The sequence below is a fragment of the Thermobia domestica genome, chromosome 18, assembly GCF_964235325.1.
Source record: "Thermobia domestica chromosome 18, izTheDome1.hap1.1, whole genome shotgun sequence".
Classification (NCBI taxonomy): Eukaryota; Metazoa; Arthropoda; class Insecta; order Zygentoma; family Lepismatidae; genus Thermobia; species Thermobia domestica.
This window is the reverse complement of record NC_137471.1, coordinates 161,146,390-161,168,088: the sequence shown is the minus strand read 5'-3', so window position 1 is coordinate 161,168,088 and position 21,699 is coordinate 161,146,390. Positions and strand designations below refer to the sequence as shown.

At 34.8% G+C, this 21,699-nt stretch overlaps 1 protein-coding gene across 1 annotated transcript in view; it reads right to left on the bottom strand.

Moving 5' to 3' along the window:
* Positions 1 to 1,097: 1,097 nt before the first annotated feature.
* LOC145675818 (uncharacterized) overlaps positions 1,098 to 21,699 on the bottom strand; it is a 32,714-nt gene continuing 12,112 nt past the window's right edge. Inside the window, exon 2 of the mRNA XM_081746541.1 lies at positions 1,098 to 4,349. Coding sequence (XP_081602667.1) covers positions 3,422 to 4,349 — 928 coding nt within the window. The 3' untranslated portion in view covers positions 1,098 to 3,421. The remainder of the gene's footprint in view (positions 4,350 to 21,699) is intronic.

Genomic DNA, 21,699 nt, shown 5'->3' with positions numbered 1-21,699 from the left:
GGACCAATATAGTACTGTGAAAATTCTAGTAACTCAGGTTGTGCACGCTGGGGAAATGCCATAGAGGGAATTTCGAACCTCTAGGCCCAAGAGCCACTTCTATAATCATCACTGACTGCCATTTCAACAATGTGTTCTATGGTCTTATGTCCGTGTTCCGATCCCTTCCCTCCCCCTCCAACTGGATACTTAATACTTTTCCTATCCCAAATTTTTGTGCTAGTTTTCTGCCGAAACCTTGAGTTTTGTACTCTCATCAGTTTCGAGTTAGTTAATTACTTACGTTTAGGATTCTCTTTCAAGGTTATGTGAGACGTAGACTCAAAGATTATGATGAAATTCAAACACAGTAATGGTCCAAATTTTGAAAGCTCTATAATGATCAACGTTAAAATCGGATACGACCCATTTCTACCATATCCAGTTGGCGAATCAAGTTTATTAAGGAACTCCCTCGAGAGGAACCACTCTACTTATTTATTGCAAAAGGGAGAATTAAAAAAAATCGCATTCGTCCAAAGTTATCGTTGGAAGTAACGGCCGCTCGTATGTACGTACCAATATCGATAAGTTCTACTACGCGTCCCAATTAATACTTCATATACCCCCGCCACACACACTAGCATATGTACACACGAATATATACCTAGTAGTATGCACACGCTTACGCCGGAAATAAATAAAAAAAAACAGACAGAGGGAGAGAGAGAGAGAGAAAAAAAATCTTGTTGTACCTTTATACTGAATGCACCATTACTCACAAAATCAATTAAAAAAGAAGAAGGAAGAAAGTTGTAAGTGAAACTTTCAAAGTTTGGTACCACTGCTGCGTATAACACATGAAATTGTTCCATAATGATTGATCCGTAATATGATGTATATGAGTTTGTTAATGGTAGTATAACAAAATGACTTCAAATTGACCACAAATAAAAAGTGAAATTTATTTCTCAAATTTTGTAAAATCGAAGTCGGTGGGCATTATGGGAACAGTGTACAATAACAATATATGCAAATAAATATTAATGTACTTCAGGTTTTCCAGTGGGTGCAAGAAAGCTAGGAATAGTGTTTGGTTTCATAATCATTAGCGGATGTAAATATATATAAATTTCTAATATAAGACATCACACGAAAAAGCTATTGAGATGTAAATACCTACTATAATTTAAGAATTCAGACACCAGCATCAACAACACTAAACAATAGTTTCTTACGAGATCTAGATCTAAACTTCTAACACACATCCTCTGGTGTACAATGCTCTATCAAGTGCAGAAAATTAAGAAAGTACAAAATTTTAATGAATAGTTTTGTAACAAATTCTAAAAACCAGAATGAACGTACGTCCCTTTTTAATTCTTTATCTCATATATAAGTCCTAAAGAGGATGAGTTACTCTTATTTTCTCTCCGGCCTCAGAGAGCCGCTCGCACGGTCATTATAAGCTACACCTCTCTGTGTTCGACAGCATCTATTATTTCTTTTCCACTTTCGCTCATTTTTAATAGATGTTTGAGGGGAACCTGTTTTTCTCTCCTTGGAAAAGACACCGTGTCTCCCAATTTTAAATCTGGATTGAAAAATCACAAGTCATCCTAAAGCAATGTCTCACTTCTCTCAGACACATCGATCATCTGCGACGAGAAAATTATCAAAGACAGTTTTCAAAGTCACCTCTCCATATTTTAACACAACTCAACATGGTTTATGTCTATAGCTCTTGCCTCACTAACATCATTAACATTCCAACAATGCAAAACTTGACGCAGTCTATCTCGGTTAATCTAGTGTCTTCGAATTCATTAACCATTTTAATCTAATTTACAAACTTTCCAATACATTCTGTGTTCATGGGTCACTTATATCGTTGTTGAATAGAAAGTCGTCTCGGTAAGATAAATTTCTAACCCTAACATCAGAGGAAGCACAAGGAAGCGTAATTCAAACACTCTTATTGATATTGGTATTGATTTGATTAGCTGCTTCAACTCGAATTTTAAGAGAATACTCTTATTTCCAGAAAACTGCAAAATCTTCAAAGAAATGTAAAGAATAGAGGACCACAAGCTGCTTCAAAGCAAAATTGATAATATTTCCTTCTTGTGTAACACGTGGCTTCTAAAAGGTCATCCCGAATGCGTAAAGTTCATCCGAAAGAGTAAATGCATAACATAACATCAGCCGTAAAGAAAAATATTTACTTACTTCATAAAACATAAACGATTTGGCTATCTCAATAATCAATACTCATAAGGATCTCAGAGTTTCTTTTGACACAAAACTAAATTTCCCAGATAATACAAAGACTTTGACTAAGCATTCAATGCGACTTCTAAGACCTCTGAACAAATTAACATAATTACGGAAGATCTCATACCTAGCAACTTCCTACAAAGCAATAATTTTACAAAAACCAAAACAAACTTAGGTCAGCTCCTGTGAATAGTTCTTCTCATGAATTACGTATTATTATTATTATTATAGTTACTGTGATTACTATTACAGGTACATTATGCTATTATCTCTTAGATTTGTGAATTTTAACAAAATATTTTGCCACACTCTTGGAACCTACAAAGTTTGTCATCTGTATGTAAACATTTGTCTTAAGGAACGTGATAATAACGAATTTTGTCGTACACTTTTGACAAGATGTTTCGCGATTGTTTGTTCCCATGTGTGTAACTTGACAACATCCTCTCATGTACAAGCATGATATTTTAGTAAATCGCGTCACATATCTTTTAATGTATTTTCACTAACCAAATATGGAATTCAAGAAAAGGATTTTCACACTTTTGCACACACACTTTTTACGTGTATGGGATATCATGTCTCTCCGAGAACAAATTCCTACCAAACCATTCTTCATAATTTTGACACGCTCAGTCCTCCAAACATTAATTTCAATGAAAATTACTCAACCCATTTAGAACGATTTAGTTTTTCATTCCGGTAGTTATGTTTCCCTTGTGTATGCATAATGTGCGTTGCAAAAGATGATCATCGTATTGACCATCTTTTCACGTGAGTCTTGCCGTATCTGAGATTTTTATCTCTATGGTCAAATGTCTTGGAATTTTCGAACTTATAGCAAATACAAATCCACACTCAATGCATATATGAAATTTTTCACTTATGTATATTTCTCTTCCCAAATTTCAGTGCTAAACAAGTTCATCCTACGACATGTTTTACACCTGTTTAGTTATATGATTTGCTAACCTTGAATGCAAACTTAATCCCTTCCTACACTCTAGGCTTCTATGAGAATTGGCAATTGTGTGTATCAAGATGTGTAGCCGAACTAGAACGCCAACCAAATCAATCTACATCTTCATTGGAGTGACGTATTCGTGCTGCGTGGATTAATTTGTGAGAAGCCAAAGCTTAAAGTACCGTAAATTGTTTTTCCACACTACTGACGTTTTCCTGCTCTGTGGATTAGCCTGTGTCTTCCCAAACTTGATAGAAAACTATATCCCTTTCCACACTCTTCACATTTGTGAGGTTTTTCTCCTGTGTGGATCACAATGTGATTTGACAGGTCTGAACGTTGACTAAATCCCTTTCCACACTCTTCACATTTGTGAGGTTTTTCTGCTGTGTGGATAAAAATGTGTTTAGCAAAATTTGAACGATCACTAAATTCCTTTCCACACTCTTGACATTTGTAGCGTTTTTCTCCTGTGTGGATTTGCTTGTGTCTTGCCAAACTTGAAAGTTGACTAAATCCTTTCCCGCACTCTTGGCATATGTGAGGTTTTTCTCCTGTGTGGATTAACAAGTGTCTAGACAAACTTGAACGAACACTAAATTCCTTTCCACAGTTTTGGCATATGTGGGGCTTTTCTCCTGTGTGGATTAACATGTGACTTAACAAGTGCGAACGTTGACTAAAACCTTTTCCACACTCTTTGCATGTGTGAGATTTTTCTCCTGTGTGGATTTTCATGTGTGTAGCCAAATTTGAACGGTTACTATATCCCTTTCCACACTTTTTGCATCTGTGCGATTTTTCTCCTTTCTGTATTAACATGTCTCTAGCCAAACTTGAACGTACGCTATATTCCTTACCACACTGTTTGTACTGGTGGGATTTCTCAGCTCTATTTATGGACTTATGATTTGACGAAGATAAACTTTGAGTATTGCGTTTATCACTCTTTCGGTACGTACCACGCTTTACACTATTATGTGTTACCATACTACTTGAGAAACGTGACAGTATAATTCCTTTGTCCAACTGCTTCGTACTATAAGATTTCTCATCTGAATGAGAATTGGCATCCTTTAATATAATGCACGTATTCACTTCTCTGTGAAGATCATATTCGTTGCAGCGCCTGTAACCGGTTCAATAAACAAGGAAGCGTGAATTAATTTAATAAGTAACAACCAAAAATGAAATACTACATTATATTTCAATATAAAATTACGTTTATTTTTGTTCTGTTTATTGTAGAAATTTGGAACCGAGAACTTTCGAGGTGTTTCCATACCTCTCTATTCTCGAAATAAAAGTATGTAATTTGCTACATACTTTTACGTATGTAGTACATACGAACGTATTTATGTTGTGCTATGGAATAAATATTTCAATATTATCAGTGTAAAAATTCCATTGTTATCAGATCTATTATCACTAAAATATTTATATATCATTAATTTTTGTGTCACAAAATTTAGCAATAGAAGAACTTGTTGCAATTACCCCTACAAAAAATGTGATGATGACAAAAACAAGGAAAGGTATAAAAAGTTTTATAATATTGCACAAAATATGTCATTTGAATCAGTACACCAATCCCTACGTGTGTTTTTAATGTAGTCTGATTCTTTGAGATAGTAAACATTAACACGAAATACAAACGTTGCATCTATCGATATATAGCTAAGCGGTTACATCTGATACATACTTAATCCGCGTATTAAGTAAATACTTTTGAGAGGCGGCGAGTATCCAATTTCTTGTAGTTTTTATCTATTTATTTGAAATACGTGAAATTATGATTCCAGATGTCCACGTTAAGGTAATCTGGACAAGCATTAGCACCTTCGTCACCCTTAGATTATTACTATTGCTATTGTACGTTTCTGCTCAAAAAAAAAAAAAAAAAAAAATTCTAATAACCTGACGTAATTCCATTCGGAGAAATCAAAATTCTATACTCGGTTTGGAAACCTGCTAATCCTCTTTTTTTTTAAACAATGCCTGGGAGTGTTACCGTCATCGTGAAACACTTTAGTTATTATTGTCTTCTTTTTACATTAGAAGTTAAAATGGCCTTTTAAAGATAAATGCTACACGATAAATAGCAAAAAATGCAAGAAATGTGTTATGCATCACACTATAGGAAGCCGAAATGTGTGAAATAAAATATTTAATATGTTGAGTGTCTATATTTAAGTGGCATTTTATCATGTAACTTTCATTTAAATGGTTATCATAAGGACAGGAGGAGGATTAAATTTTTACGTGAAAAATTGTATTTTGACGGGACTCTCTCTTTAGAGAGAGGACACTTCACACTAGCTTTTTTACTTTTGAAAAACTTTCGCTTGCACCAGTGTTTTGGGAAATACGATATTCAAGAGGGAGAAGATGAACAATCTGCATATCGCCGATCAAGAACCAGATGAACGTTAATCCATTTTCGAAGGTTTACAAGCCAGAAGACAAAAACATTGTTTTCTTAGAAAGATGTGAATTTAATGCAATGGGAATTGAGCTACATTGAAACAGACAATCGACAAGAAGAACAGATGGGGTTACGTTCCGTTTACACCAAGTGGGGCTTTCAAAATTGTGTCCAAACATGAAGAATATGAAAATAGCATTTTTGAAGATACGTTCCTCTGGTTTTCATTCGACGATATTATATCTCAGTAAACAAGCTCGACATCTAGCTAATGTAGCATTAGCTGCGGAAATGAGTAATTAGATTGAAATTAGATTTTACACTGTAGTTAGCCACATATGTATCTTAGATAGAAAACTTCTTCCTATCTTTTTTGGTTACTGTCAGTAGAATGAAGGTCCTACGAGTAAGAGAACAGATTTAAATTTTAGGCAAAATGCAATGTATCTGACGAGTGGATTATGGTAGGGAGGTGAAATTTGTCATACAAAATCTCTACTCCATACCTGTGAGCAAGTGATCAACGCCCTACGACTTTAAAACGGGTAATTTCCGTAGATTTTTTATATATATAAATTTAATACATGACATAAAATTAATAAGTAATTTATATAACTTCATCATGTTTTCTGTGATGCTGGTAAGTGATCACAATTTTGCTAGCATACAAGAAATTTTAATAAAACTACGTTTTCAAGCGCATGTTCTGAAATTACCAAGTAAATCCATTTAACTTCAAATCAAGTTATAGACTTATATATATATTATAACACATCCAACGGCAAAAACAGCAAAAGAGCTTCTAGTATGCGACTTAAGAATTAACTAATGGGAAGAAAAGCTTCTTCATAATTTCTTTTTCAAATAATGCCTTTTTAGTTTTCGAACGTACTTCTTTACTTATATCCAGGTTTCTACTTCATTGCAAAAACATCGAGAAACCACTACGTCTTCTCCGGAATTCACATTAACATTACATATTTCATTCCCGCGTTAGTACAATACAATACTCAAAGAAGATGACTATGGGCACTCTAACCTAAGCATATATACGTAGTTTTAAGGACCTTATACATAATATATTTTCTTTAAACACAATCTTGACGGAATAAAAATTATATAATACTATATGCCTAATATTATCATAAACAATGGACATTTATAAACCATTTGAAAATAAAAAAAAAAGTAATTTATACTTAATCCGAGAGAGCCCATGCTGGTTTTAACTTTAAAAGGCCCAAGAGGTGCCTCTGAGGGTCCCTGCTCCATATACAAGCTACCGGAACTCACCTCGATTATTTCTATTTTCCGTCATTAATAGGTAAGGCTAGTCACTACACTGCTATGAAATCATATGTCAATGGTAATAAACAATGAACAGTATCGAATAATTAGAAAAGTGCATACTTCAATACGCTCATCAGAGGCACACCCATACGTTAGCATAAAAAATAACGCTATTCTTTCTGAGGTAAAGTAAAAAAAATGCTTGGCAAAGGCAATCAGAAGATGTATTTCAAAGAGATAGAAGAATTTTAGAGCACAGCACACGGGGTAAAATATCTATAAAGAATAATGGCATTAAAACTGAACAGGGTGCCTCCGAGGAACCCCTTGGGTAGTGATGGACAGTGGGAATATTCCCGGTGGGAAGGAATTTAAAAAATGGGAAAATGCTCGGGTTTCTTCCCCCGGCCTATAAATTACCGGGAAGAAATTTATTTCCATTTCTTTACTTTATCTTCCAATTATAATAACCCTATGACTAATTACATTATTTTAACATATTATGATTTACTTCTACGTTTTAACGAATTTGGAAGTTAAAAAATTTAAATTTCTTTGACTGTACTTTATATAACAAATAATATGAGTTTTAAGTTCCATCTTCATTCGTCAAGAAAATATCGAACACAACTTATTGGGGGGAGGAGTAGGGAATTTGTACAAACCTTAAAGATAAGTGGAAGTGATTTTTGTGACAAAAGAAAATGAAGTTTTGGCAACGAAGATAGAAAACGACGTGCCCTACGGGGTTCTATCCCGCCTTCACTCGCTAGCGCTCGCTCTACAATGCCGTCTGAATTTAATGTTTGTAACTTAATTTAACCTATGAAACCATAAAACAACCGCATCGGATTAGAATATCGCAAAAAGTAGGTGCAGAAACTGGCCTGCCAAAGCTAAAAAATAGGCAAAGGTAGGAAAGTACTAATTTACAAATGATGAAAACGAACCACTTTGTAATGTAGAGTCGAGTGAGATTAAGTACTATTAGACAGGCCCTGAACGACTGTTAGTAATAGACGTCGGTCTGTCTCCTATCTCTGACTCGAATTTCTGAAAAGATACTCGGACTTCTCTTACATGTGAATTAACGTATGAAATTCGAGAAATAGGTAGCAAGTAAGGTCGTGTGTGGCAATGTTAAATGCTAAATTATAAACATAAGAAAGTATCTTCCAAATATTGTAAACATACATATTTATGCGCAAATGTTGACAAAATGGTGGGACATGTGTCTTCTGGATGTTACCCAAGCTAATTTGTTTAATACATTTAAAAATTTAATTTGTATATATCAGTAGTAGAGTCAATTTTAGAAAGTCTACTTACATGTAAATTTAACAGTTTGAAAGTATGTGGACTTACTATAATATATTTGAAACACTTACATTCATAGAACATATTGTAAATAAATGTCCATTTAGGCGTACTCTCTAATTATAATAAAATATTAATAAAATAACACAACATCGTTCAGAATATACATTTTAAAAACTTCTCTGGGGACAACAGAAATAACGTACTTTGATAAACGAATTTAACTTTGAAACTATAATATAGTAATGTAATGCAATTTTATTTCTGATTGTACATAAATTCCCCGAAAATTTCCATTTTTGGGAATCTTCTCGGAAATATTCCCGAAAAATATTTTCCCGGGAATTTAACCATCACTGCCCTTGGGCTTTTACGCCAATATAAGAATAATCCTATTTTTTACTGAAGTAAAATAAGAAAACGTAAGAACAACTCATCCAGGGGCCATATTCCAAAGAGAAAGGAGAATTCTTGAGGGGAAGACACGCGACGAAACATCTATTAAGAATAATTGCATTAAAAGTCGACTAGGGTAAATTTTATTACCTCAGACAAAGTCCCTTATGCTTCCTTCTTGAAACTGGTCCATATCTTATTAAAGTAAGAATTATGATCCAGATCCTGCAAAAATCCCGAATCAGGGACAATAAGCAAAAGCATGCTACCGGTTGTATTTACTGAACGATCTGCGAAATTTGGAAGTTTAATTTAAATATTGGTCTTAGGCGTAATCTGTTGCAAATTTCGCACTCTCGTGATCAGGTGCGACAACCTGGTAAAACATACTTAGCACACGTTCGAGAAATTATGAATGAAGGCCGAAACAGTTAATTATTTGCAACAAACGTGACCTTCCTTTGAAGTTCTCATAGTAATTTGCACTGTGTAATTTTAAAAGGAAATATTAAAATTCCAAGAAAACAAAATGTATACTTCACCTTAAAGTCTAGTATACGGAACTCATTCACCAGTTGACTAACGAAACGCGAAGTCCGAAACCTAACAAATTTAACTTCTCAACATAATATCATCCTACACTAAACCATGCAAACTTGGATTATTACCACCATTCTTAGAGTATCGTATTGTATAATATTATCCATTTCTTTTGACCTACTAACCTTTCACAAGAATTTTACAGTTCCCTGCGTATTACTGACACGAGCGACCTGACACGTCAATAGTAGATATATAGATTTCATTATATCTGTAAAAATATGTGATGTCTTCCTATTGTAAGCATTAACTACATATAACAACCTTAACTTTCTTTTAGTTCATATCACGCTAAATAAGTTAATCAAAATTTAACGAATCTTTTTTCCTGCTTGTTAATAAGCATCTTTATCCATTTCAGCTCTCACGTACACAATTGTACACAGAGATAGAGTGATCAAAATATCCAATATCAGCAGAACACAATTGTGCAGGGTTTTTTCCCTAAAGCCACTAGTTTAAAAAAGAAAACTAAACCACATTTATGAGGATCGGTAGATCATGCTAGATTAGTTAAAAAAATGTCTTTTTTCCTTTTTTAAAAAAGAGTCGTACTGCTGGAAAGGGATATAAATTGATACCCTCGACTTGTGACAACTAAATTTAATTAAAGGCGAAATAGAAGATAATATCATCCTTTTCTCAATTTGGTCTTTCTTGAGAATTGTTTGCAGTTGAGATTAAGATGACATTTTGTAAATCTGGTCAATCGATATTTTAACCTTTCTGATCGATTGGGAGTAAAACTAGCTGCATCGTAGGTCTATTCTAACCACTTATACAATTCATTACAGCAACAGCTAACAATTACATACATCCAAAGCAAATGTCTCGTACAAAGTGATATTACAGGTATTAATCCTTAATATTTTACAAACTAGTAAACTTTGAGGACATGCATGCAAAATAAGGTTTAATGAATGGGACGAAACTTTATGGAAATAACTATTCATGCACTAAGAATATATAATTATATACCAGAAAATTGACCCAAACTAGAATCAAACTCATCAACTTACGCTTTTATTATAACACCTCGGCTTTAGCAGAGAGCTGATATCCTCAGCTATTCTTTATAAGCCAGTTAGTACAGACAATGAATCAGCCAACGTATTCCATACAAATGGAAATAAGGAAGTGTTTAAAAATCTCAGAGAAACACGTTGTTTACGCAAAAACAACTACCACGATCTAGTTCAAGATGATAAAAACATGGTAAAATATTTACGTTTATGAAGAAGTGATACAATGTTAGCGGAATGTGTGAAATATCCAACGTAAATGTCGGAATAGTAAAAACTTGCCGTGTCATACATCATTTGCTGAAGATCAAAATAACAGCATTCTTTTCTAATAGGATAACATTTCAAACCAAGATAAAGGTTTAAACTGATGGCAGTGAAGGACAAACTGTGAATGCGGCATTATTTCTTTAACCATTCCCATAACTTCTGCCAAATATCTGTTACATAGCCACAACTTTTTAATGGATGACTAACAGTATCAACCTGCTGCGGTGTATTACAAGGATTATACTTTACCTAATTTAAACAAGTGAATATCGTTTCACAATGTGAAACTAATGCTTCCCAAAATATGCGAATACAATACTTAAATTCCAAGTAGGACATCTCTAACAACTAGTTGATATAGAGTAACAAGATCAAAAAAGAATCTGTTCCTTGGAAGGTGGATCCATCTCATAAACTATTACTAGCTATGCGTTACTCTTTAACTTGTATAGAGATAAATGTTGAAAAAATCGTTAATTTGAAGCACTTCGAGTTTGAATAGAAAGTTAGGGAAGGAAATAGAACGTACTGTTGCGCCGCTGATCCGATCAGAGAAGAGATTTTCGACATCTTATCCAGTATTTGTATATGGAAATCAGATAACGAGAATACTAATCATTTGCAAAAAAAACAGCTCTTCGATACCTGTTACCATTTTCGTTTTATAATGATAAATGTTGAAACTGAAGACAGATAATTTTAATCCCTTCAGGGTTGAACAGGTCTTCAACAAGAAATATAGATCGTTTACTCGGAAAGCTTACTCGATTGAACACAACCAGATATCAATATCTCTCATCACTTTTGCTTTACGGAAATCAGTATTGAAACCAGAAATAATTGTAAGTTTGAAGCAAATGTGGTTCTGATATAGTGCTGCAAATAGTAGAGATATGTTTAAGACGCTAAAACGCTTTCAAAAACGCTTCTCACTATCTGTTACTGTGTTTGTTTTCTGACGATAAACATTGAAACCAGAAACGGTTTATTCTAATCACTTCCAGTTTGACTGAACTTCAACGGAGGAAGTGAACATAGTATTTAAATAGAGTGTCGTTTACAAGAAACTGCAACCTGATGGATTTTAGCATTCTTCCTCTAAGAAAATAAGTATTAAAATTGAATCTAATGGTAAACTTGAACAACTTACGTATTTGGCAGTGTCGCGAATTGCCATTATATATTATATTCATACGCTTGCAGAAAACTGAATCTTGTTACATGCTATCGTTTTTGTTGTATGGCAATAAAAGTTCAAAAAGATAATGAAACCGGTTTTAATAGTAAATCTGAACCATGTTCCGTTTCACGTAGAGTTCAATGGGTAATCATGATATGTTCAATTTAAACATTCAATTGTTTGCAGAAAGCCGCCTTTCTGTATCTGTTACCTTTTCCGTTCCGTAAGGGTAAATGCTGAAAGCGGAAATGGCTAACTTGAAATGCTTACCGTTTGGATAGAGGGTTAACGGAAAAGATGGGCCTATTCTTGAAAAGCTAAACGAATTTTACCAAACCTTATCCCGATATTCCTTATCGTCCTTACTCTACAGAAATCAGTATTGAAACTACGTGTTTAGAAACTTTGAACAACTTCCAGTTTGGTAAAGTGCTGTGGGTTGTGGTATTTCCACTCCAAACGCTCAATCGGTTGTACAATTCGTTTATTACTGTTAGTTAACGTTTCCTTCCTATGATGACAAATATTAACACCGCAAATTGTTCGTTTCAATCGATCCGCTTTGAATAGGAGTTAGTGTGAAACCCTAACCATGCTGACACATATTGTGTGGCCAAACACGTGATTTGACAGAGAGTCTACATTCAGAAAACTGATACCACCGGCACTAACAGTGAGTAAAAGGCTCAGCTGCATAGCATACTCTCGCAGTAATATTCTGAATAAACGAAAAGCAACGCATTGCTGTGTATGGCATCGTGCTATGGCATGGTTCTATATTTTATGCGAACATATTGTTACCTAATTACCACTAACACATGACCACTAAAATTGAAATAAACAAATCATTATTAATAAATGTGGAAATATAAAAGTCAATTTTGAAGAAAAGTTACGAAAGTGTAAGCATATAAAACGAAACCTGATTTAAGCTACCCTAATCCATGAACACATGATCTAAAATAACATACGAGAAATGCAAGAAAACAAATATTAATAATACATGTGAACATATAGAAACATATTTAGAAAGAAAAATGTTTCATCTGTCGTGAGTTGAACCCACGACCATTTATCCCAGATATCAACGCGTTAGCCATCTGACCGCCGAGTCAATCTTGCAAATATTAGTTTGCCCGTTTTATTTACTGTGCAAAAAGGCGAAATTTAATTCAAGATGTAAATTATTACATTAAAAGACATGGACAAATAAAGATGTTGACATTGGAGACACGTAAGTAGAACCTAATCCTGTTATCAGCACACATAACAGACTGTAGTAAACATCACAGTAAGAACACGTGCATGGTTTTAATAAAAACTCTCTTAAGGCGGGGATTAGGGAAAGAACATTATAGTAGGTATAGTGTGACTACAAAATACGAACTGGTCTCAATATTTGGTAAACTAGTAACAACCAGTGACCCAACATTTAAGATCAGTCCTAATAGTTTGGGAGTCTCCACTAGAAGACTAACATGAGTCAGTCGGACGGAAGACTATCCAAGAGTAGTTTTGGCAGTTATGAAGAGATGATTATGGCCAACTTAAATCAACGTCCGCGAGCAGAAAAGAAAAGAGAAGAATAATCAATCCCCCCCCCCGAACATCACGAGAAGAAGGTGAACAAGAAAACTCAGGTGTTCAGAGTGAGGTTGACAGTTGCTCTATAGGTATGAGTAATTATCAAGAAGCCCTCAAGTTTATTGATAATATACTCGACGTGATTAAAGGTAAAGCCAAAATAGTTGCAGTTAAAGAAGAACTAACAAAATGGCTCATCTACCAATCCAGGATGGAGGGAATCATTGATCATATTAAGGAAGAAAATCAAAAACTCAAGGACGAAAACGGTGAACTTAAGACTAGACTAGTTTTGTTGAGGAAAAATTAAGAAATCAAAATACTGCACGGTTGCTGATCCCAAGACAAAAAACCTTGCAGAAATAGAAAAAAAAGGAGACGGTAAGAGCTACAGCAATTAAAGAGGCAATGGCCAAACAAATGCCAGTCATATTTCTAAAAGGAAAGGAGAATGAGTCCATCAAAAATCAAACCAAGTTTGTGAAGTCTTTTAATCTAATTAAGGATAGAGTTAAAGTTGTTTCTGTCAAGCCGGTGGGTGATTCACTGATAGTCGAAACAGAAAATGAAGAGTATATAGAAAAAATATCTATAAATAAAAAGGTGAGGGAAGAATTCAAAATTAAGAAGAAGAAAGGAAGAAAAGACCATTGGTCATTATATATAATATACCGGCAGAAATGAAAGACAGATATTGTGTCTACAATTATTGAACAAAACTTGGAAGATAACGATGTGGAATTGCCAAAGAAAGAAGTAAAACCGAAATTCACAACAGGTCCAAAGAATGACACCAGGTGTCATTTGGTAATTGAAGCACCCAATGAAATCTATATGAAACTACCTCACACAAATAGCATATATCATCTTTACGAAGCCTTCACAATCAAAGATTTCGTTTCAATTCCTAGATGCCTTCGTTGTCTTGATTTAGGTCATACCCAAAGGTTCTGCAAGGATGACAAACCAACTTGTAAAATATGTGAACAAAAAAGAACATGAACAAAAACACTGTTCGGAAAAAGGTAAACCCAAAGTTTGTATGCCTTCCCAAAAAAGAAAGAAAAAGTGTACGGCTTCCAACGAAAAGGAATGCCCAACATACAAAATGTTGTATGAAAGAGAAGTATCCCGAATTGACTATGGATAAGTGTTAATTAGAACTAATATTTAAACTATAAATTAAGGTCATCTTAGAAAACAAAAAAACAAAATAAAAATCGGGAAGACAGACACTCGGAATCGCAAAGAAAGCTAAACATGGATGAACACGTAGATTTACGTATCAATCTGTATGAATATAGTTTTGATAATGTAGAACAGTATGCCTAAAACTGTATTGATTCAAACAATAAGGAAACTTTTTCAATTTTATATTTAAATGCTAGAAGTATACGGAATAAAATTAAAGAATTAGAACTACTGTTACATAGAATACATATTGTAAAAGTTATAATTAATGTTGAGACATGGTTGTATTCTGGTGAAATTGAATACGATAATATTAATAACTATAATAAGTTCTATGTGTGTAGGGACCATAATCGTGGTGGAGGAATACTTGTTAATACCAGTAATGAATTAATTTGTAGACAATTATATATTATAGATAAAGTGTATAGTGTACATTTAATGCTTTTTAGTATATATAATCCAAACAAGAATAAGATTAATGAACTGTTAGATGACATGGAGACTTTGTCACCTAGTTGTAAAAATTCATCCATTCTAATGGTAGGGGACTTTAATATTAACACATTAAACAGAGATTCAACTGAAACTTCGAAATATCTACAGTTTTATGGAAATTATTGCCTCTCACGCAAATATTAAATATACGACCAGGTTGGCTGATAATAGTAGAAACTTGATAGATCATGTATTAGTAAACGATTGAAGTGAAGTGGTTTCTGTTAATAATATATTGGCTGATATAAGTGACCATAATAAATTAATATGTAACATCATATTTAGACGAGTACAATACTATGTAAACAATATGGAACATTCACGTTTACCTAAAATAAATTATAATAAACTAAATAATTATTTTAGGAATACAAAACTTTCTTCAACTACTAATTGTACTGATGAAAAATACGGTAAATTGATAAAGTATATGTCAGAAGGGATTGAAATATCTAAATATAAAAATATGCATAAGGTCTGTAGGAAAGGATATAAACCTAAGTATCCTTGGATAAAAGAGGAATTGTTCAGTTTAGTAAAAATGAGAGATAAATATAACTCTTTAATTAAAAAATTCCCAGATAATATAGATATACGAAATGAGCATAGAAAACTTAGAAATATGGTAACAAAGTCGAGACGGCAACTGAAGAAGGATTATTATCACAAAAAATACAGGAATCTGTCTGACAGTACGAAGTTTTGGGGTGTTGTTAAAGAATATTAACTAATAAGATAAATAATGATATAGATTGTATACAATTGAAAATAGGAAATACCTCCGTTGATAATGAATATATATCAAATGTGTTGAATGATCATTTTGCAAATGTTGGTAAAACACCAGCATCAAAGATACCCTTAATGGAAAATACAGCTTTGAATACGGGTATACCATACAACGGCTCGTTCCTTTTTACGCCAGTTGCCCACATTAAAATTATTATAATTATTAGTTCGCTAAAGAAAAAAGAAATCAGACAAAAGATGGATTATATAATGAAATTTTAATAAATTGCAAGGACACCATAAACCATACTTTATCTGAATTAGTAAATATTTCCTTTACTCTAGGCGAATTTCCGATGCAATGTAATACTGCCAGTCATTCCAATTTATAAAGGTGGAGATTCCTTAAATCTGAATAATTATAGGCCAATATCAGTATTAAGCTGCATTTCCAAATTAATTGAGAAGTGTGTACATAATAGACTGGTAACTTGTCTGGAGTCTAAAAATTATTTTTATAAATATCAGTATGATTTTAGGAAAAAATCAAGTACCTTAAATGCTGTAACTGATAATGTAGTAGAAATTGACGAATGTTTGGATAACAATAAACTTGCAGCAGGATTGTTTATTGATTTAAAGAAACCATTTGATACACTCAAACAGAACATATTGCTTCAAAAGCTAGAAAATTTAAAATTCAGAGGTTTCTCTTTCATGGTTTAAAAGTTCCTTGTCTAATAGGTCACAATACGTCTTAGTAAATGGAAAAGAAAGTACTGACGCTCAAATAGAGTATGATATTGTAACCGGCAGGGTGTCAAGTGGCTGTTCGGGCGGACATTTATCTGTAACGGTCCTGAGTTCGGGTCACTGTTCGGGCTGACATTTATTTGTAACCGGTCCATGTTCGGGTCATTTGATACTACCAAGAGGTATACTCCTGATACTTTAACTTACCTGGACAGGACGATGAAGGACCTCTCCAAGAAAAGGTTACAAACTGTTTCCAAATTGCTCGTCGGTCTCAATAATGAGATGAGCATTAGGCGCCGAGTGGTTCGGGTGTCTCGTCTGAAAAACCTCACGGACGATCAGACGGTCATCCAGACCATAACGCACACAAACATCACTCATACAAACAACGAAAACACACTGGATTAAATAACACTATACTTATTTATTAGAACACTATTAAAAAAAATAGCGAAGAGGAATGGATACAACACTGAACACTGGATAAATATAATAATTTTCGTCGCTGAAATCACGCTTTAACTTTTCAGTGCGCGATAGCCCTTTAAATATAAAAAATTATGATTCGGATTTCACTGTAAATGCTTCTCTCACACCATTGACACACTTGGGGGATTAGCACTGGGGAAAAGTTGTTTGGATCGTCCTACGATGAATCCAGTTACGCTCAACAATCTTAAAGCGTAAAGATGAATCTTCAGCAAATTAAACAAGAAATTCTCCAAAGTAGAATGCGGATGTGGGTGGGCGCGTGTATAACATTTTGAACGCACAAGGTCTGCGGACCTGGGATTTCACTAGTTGGGGCTAGCCGTAAGAAATCGTCCTTCACCGGCTAAATAGCTTGTGCCCCTTCACAAAACTTAACCAACGCAACGTGCGTGGTGGCTGCGTACAACACCGGAGTCGAACTCCCTGAGCATCCAAGCTCAAGCTACGGGTTGCAATGATCAACGGAAAAGTGTTGGCAGTTCATTTCAAAAATCACTCAGTTAACTCACCTGTATGCACATACAAACAGAATATAGAAAACAATTTATGTTAATTTTAGCCAACTGCCTATAATGCACTAGACACGGCGATAACACTGGCGTGAGAAAGTACAGATAACGAACTGCAAAAATTTTGAGGCTGGTGTCACTTTGGCCACTGGGACATCTCGTCAGCCCGTATTTCTCTAATCTATTGTAATGTTTCCATAAGTGATTAAAGAAAGCACTTAATTCAGTTCCAAATAACTGCAGAATATATATTGTGTATATAATGAGTCAGGGAGAAACACTGAAATAGTTAGTCACTAACTGAAATGTTCTCAGCAAAAGCAATGTTTTAAATAGATATATGAAAAAATGATGAAAGACTTCTTTATCCAATTGTGTGGGAAAGAAGCTATTCCCACCAAAGAAAGAACTTATGTGCGTTGTAGAATAAAGTATAAATCGAAAATAATGATCACAGTCTTTACGAAATATACAGAGTGTCCACAAAAAATCCTTCTATAACCTGGTAGCGGTTATAATATTCCACAGTGTTCCATATTGGGGCCGTTACTGTTCTTAATGTATGTAAATGATGTTCATCTGCTTAATCTCAAGGGGTAGAATAACTTTATTTGCTGATGAATATGCTATATTCTATAAAGCTGATACTGTAGAGGAACTGGTAACATAAGACTTATCTACATTATATCATTCGTGATGCAAAAACTTGTTGTCATTAAATTTAGAAAAATCTAATTATATAATTTTTCACAAGCCGTTGTCGAAGATAATTCTATCTAACAAAAATGGAATTAAGAATTTCGAGGTGAAAAGAATCTAATACACTACATAATTTGGGATAATAATAGATCAACATCTAACTTGAGAATTACATATTAAAAATTTAGAAAAGAAACTAACTCCTATTGTAGGTGTTATGTACCGCTTTAGAAAAACACTAACAACGAACTTAAAAAGAATGGTATACAATGCATATATAGAAAGTCATTTGATATATGTGTATTATTTGGGGACATGCTAATAAACCAAAAATACAATCACTCATAATATTACAAAAGAAAGCCATTAGAGCAATGTATTGTCGACCTTTGGACTATCAAAATAAGAGTTTATTCATGGAATCAAATATACTGCCATTCGATTTATTAATCAAAATCCAATCCTGTATGTATGTCCATAATGTACTTTCAAATAATATGCAATGTAATCTATTTTTAAAAAAGAGGAAAGAGGTACATAATTTAATACTAGAAAAAAGAATCATATATTGATATTGATAATGTTAATACAACAAAATATGGTACAAATAGAGTTAAGCATAACATTACACAAACTTATAATAGTCTGACTAAAGATATAAAGGATACAAAAGCAATACCTTTATTTAAAAAAGAAGTCAAAAAACACATTTGGAATAAATTTGCTGAATAATCTAGTAGCCTTAAAAATGATAAATGAACACGGGGGACTCTGACATATTACTACAAAAGAAATAGCAAAAAGAAATATTTAGTATCTTAGGGTGAGCCATTGCTCGTTGGGACAACATTTTCCATCTTCTACTATCCACATGTTATACTTATCAGTCATAGGGAACTTGGAGGACTAGTTCCCTTTATAATTTAGACATATTAAGTGTGGGAAATCTGGAAGACCGATTTCCCTGTTAATGACGTACAGATGATGACCAGAAAAATGGAAACACCTGTACGAAATTGCAACTTACCAGATTAATTTGGTGTCGGGCCACCTTTCGCCTTCAGAACAGCCTTGATGCGACGTGGGATGGAGGCATAGAGGTCGTGAATGGTAGCAAGTGGAATTTTACACCATTCCTCGTGCAGGGAATCGGCCAATTTTGTGAGAGAGCATGGAGGTGGAAATCGTCGCCGGAGTCGTGTTTCCAAGACGGACCACAGATGCTCAATTATGTTGAGATCTGGGGATTGCGCGGGCCAGGGGAGGTGTTGAACTTCATCCCGATGTTCCTCAAACCACGCTGCAACAACGCCAGCTGTGTGAATGGGTGCATTATCATCCTGAAAGATGGCGTCATTGTCCGGGAACAACATCCGGACCATAGGATGCAAGTGGTCTCCTAAAATTGCGACATAATCGTTGGCAGTGATTCGTCCGCTTAGTGTGACCACAGGACCCAATGAAAAACATGATAGGGCGGCCCACAGCATCACCGCGCAGCCGCCATGTTTCACAGTTTGGCGGAAACACTGCAGATCATAAGCTTCTTTGGGCGTTCTCCACACATAAACACGGCCCGTGGTTGGGAATAGGGTGAAGGATGACTTATCCAACAATATCACACGTTTCCAGTCCTCAACGGTCCAAGTTGCATGGTCGCGGCACGATTTGCAGCGTGCGAAAGCGTTATGGTCCCTGATGAGCGGTGTGGCCTGAGCAACACGACCCCGTAAGTTCATATCATGTAATTCGCGGCGGACTGTGATTGTCGAAACAGGTAGGGGAAGGTGCTGATTGAGTTCCTCCGTCACTTGCCCCGCAGTGGCACGACGGTTCTGCGTGACAATGCGCTTTAATACCCGGTAGGGCCTATCACTCATGATTTTCTTCCGCCCACTGTTCTGCTTCCCCGATGTGACTTTCCCGTGTGTTGTGTAGGCCGTCATCACCTTCGACACTGTCCCACGCGACACACCTAACACAATACCCACTGCCGTCACACTCACTCCACATAACCGCGCACTAACAATTTGCCCTTTGAAAATCGGAGAGGTCTCCCATTTTACACTACCTCCGTCTGCTGCAGCCACTCGACACTGCTGTCCACTGCGCTTGACGTAGTATGGAGACCGATCAAACACACCGCCACCAGCGGTCCGGCGCTGCGGGCGCCAACACACCACTACCAACCCATACATCTGACGTGTTGCCAACTACAGGTGTTTACATTTTTCTGATCACCATCTGTATATTAACTATGAGAAATTAGTATATTATCAAAAAAATTGTAGGAAATTTGGACTTTCAATTTCCGTATACTATGATATTTATGTTACTCATTGTTTTTTCTTTATTTTGCCCTCATTTTTCAAAAGGATTTGTGTAAGTAAAAATATGTTTTTGTTGTAATGGTTTTATATATTGTGAACAAATGTAGGTATGTTGTATAAATCTTCCAGCACTGGTCTATATTCTAAAGCATCTCTTTTGTAAAATAAATAAAAAGTTTTCGTACTATATAAGGTGCAACTCCTAAAAAACCACATTCCTGTCACAGGACTATTCACACAGTCAAAAGAAAGAAACAGAAGTGTTAAGATATTTGACTAAACCTAGCCTCCCCTAACTACTGGTCAATAAAATTTACGAAATCTACAAAGAGTGCAGATTGTAATAACAAAAGAATGTGTTTTCAGAGTAAAAATATAACTTCTACCAGCCAATATTTGAACGCGGGTTATTTCATTGAATAACACGACATCGTACCGACGTATTCATGTGAGAGCTTGTAACTATCATTTTTGAAGTTTTATTTACACTGGACGTATATTACGTAACAAAGCTACGAGATGTCATTCAAGGAAGGATTATTGGTGAGAACACCTTCTCCAATAGCTAGAATTGGCTCCGTAGATGTAAGAAATCACCTTTCTAATCCTCCTCAAAGAACTAGTGCGAATATCGTAATTTTAGGAAATCATTCTCTAAATCGTCGATAAGTTCATGTTCACCCCTAACCATAGGTTGGTAGGCAACACGGAAATTTTGTAAACTGTTCCCTCCCTTGGGAGATCAGTTTTAGAAATTGATAACGTCTCTTCTTCTTAACTGTCTATATATTTTATTCCTGGTCTTCCAGTGCCTGGTATTCCTATTGTCTTTCCATCTATCAGCATGGTGATCAGATCGGAATGCAAAATAAGGTGGTCAAGTATGCTGTTTCTTCTTTTTCCTATTATTTTCATGATCTGTTGTCCTTCATTAGTGTCCTTTAGTCCTTGTTCATTTCTTTTTCTTTTTCTCCATGATATGCGCATCATTATGCGCCAATACCACATTTCAAGTACTTTCAGGTTGGATATTTTACCTTTTCTCAACGCAAATCCTCGGGCAGTCCTACACATATGTAGGTGAAATAGTAAGTTTCTGAAGATTGTGTATTAATTTTTGCCTGATCTTGATCAACAGATCCAATTTTTTCTCTCAAGCCAGACGTTAACCCATAAACGTCTAAAAACCGT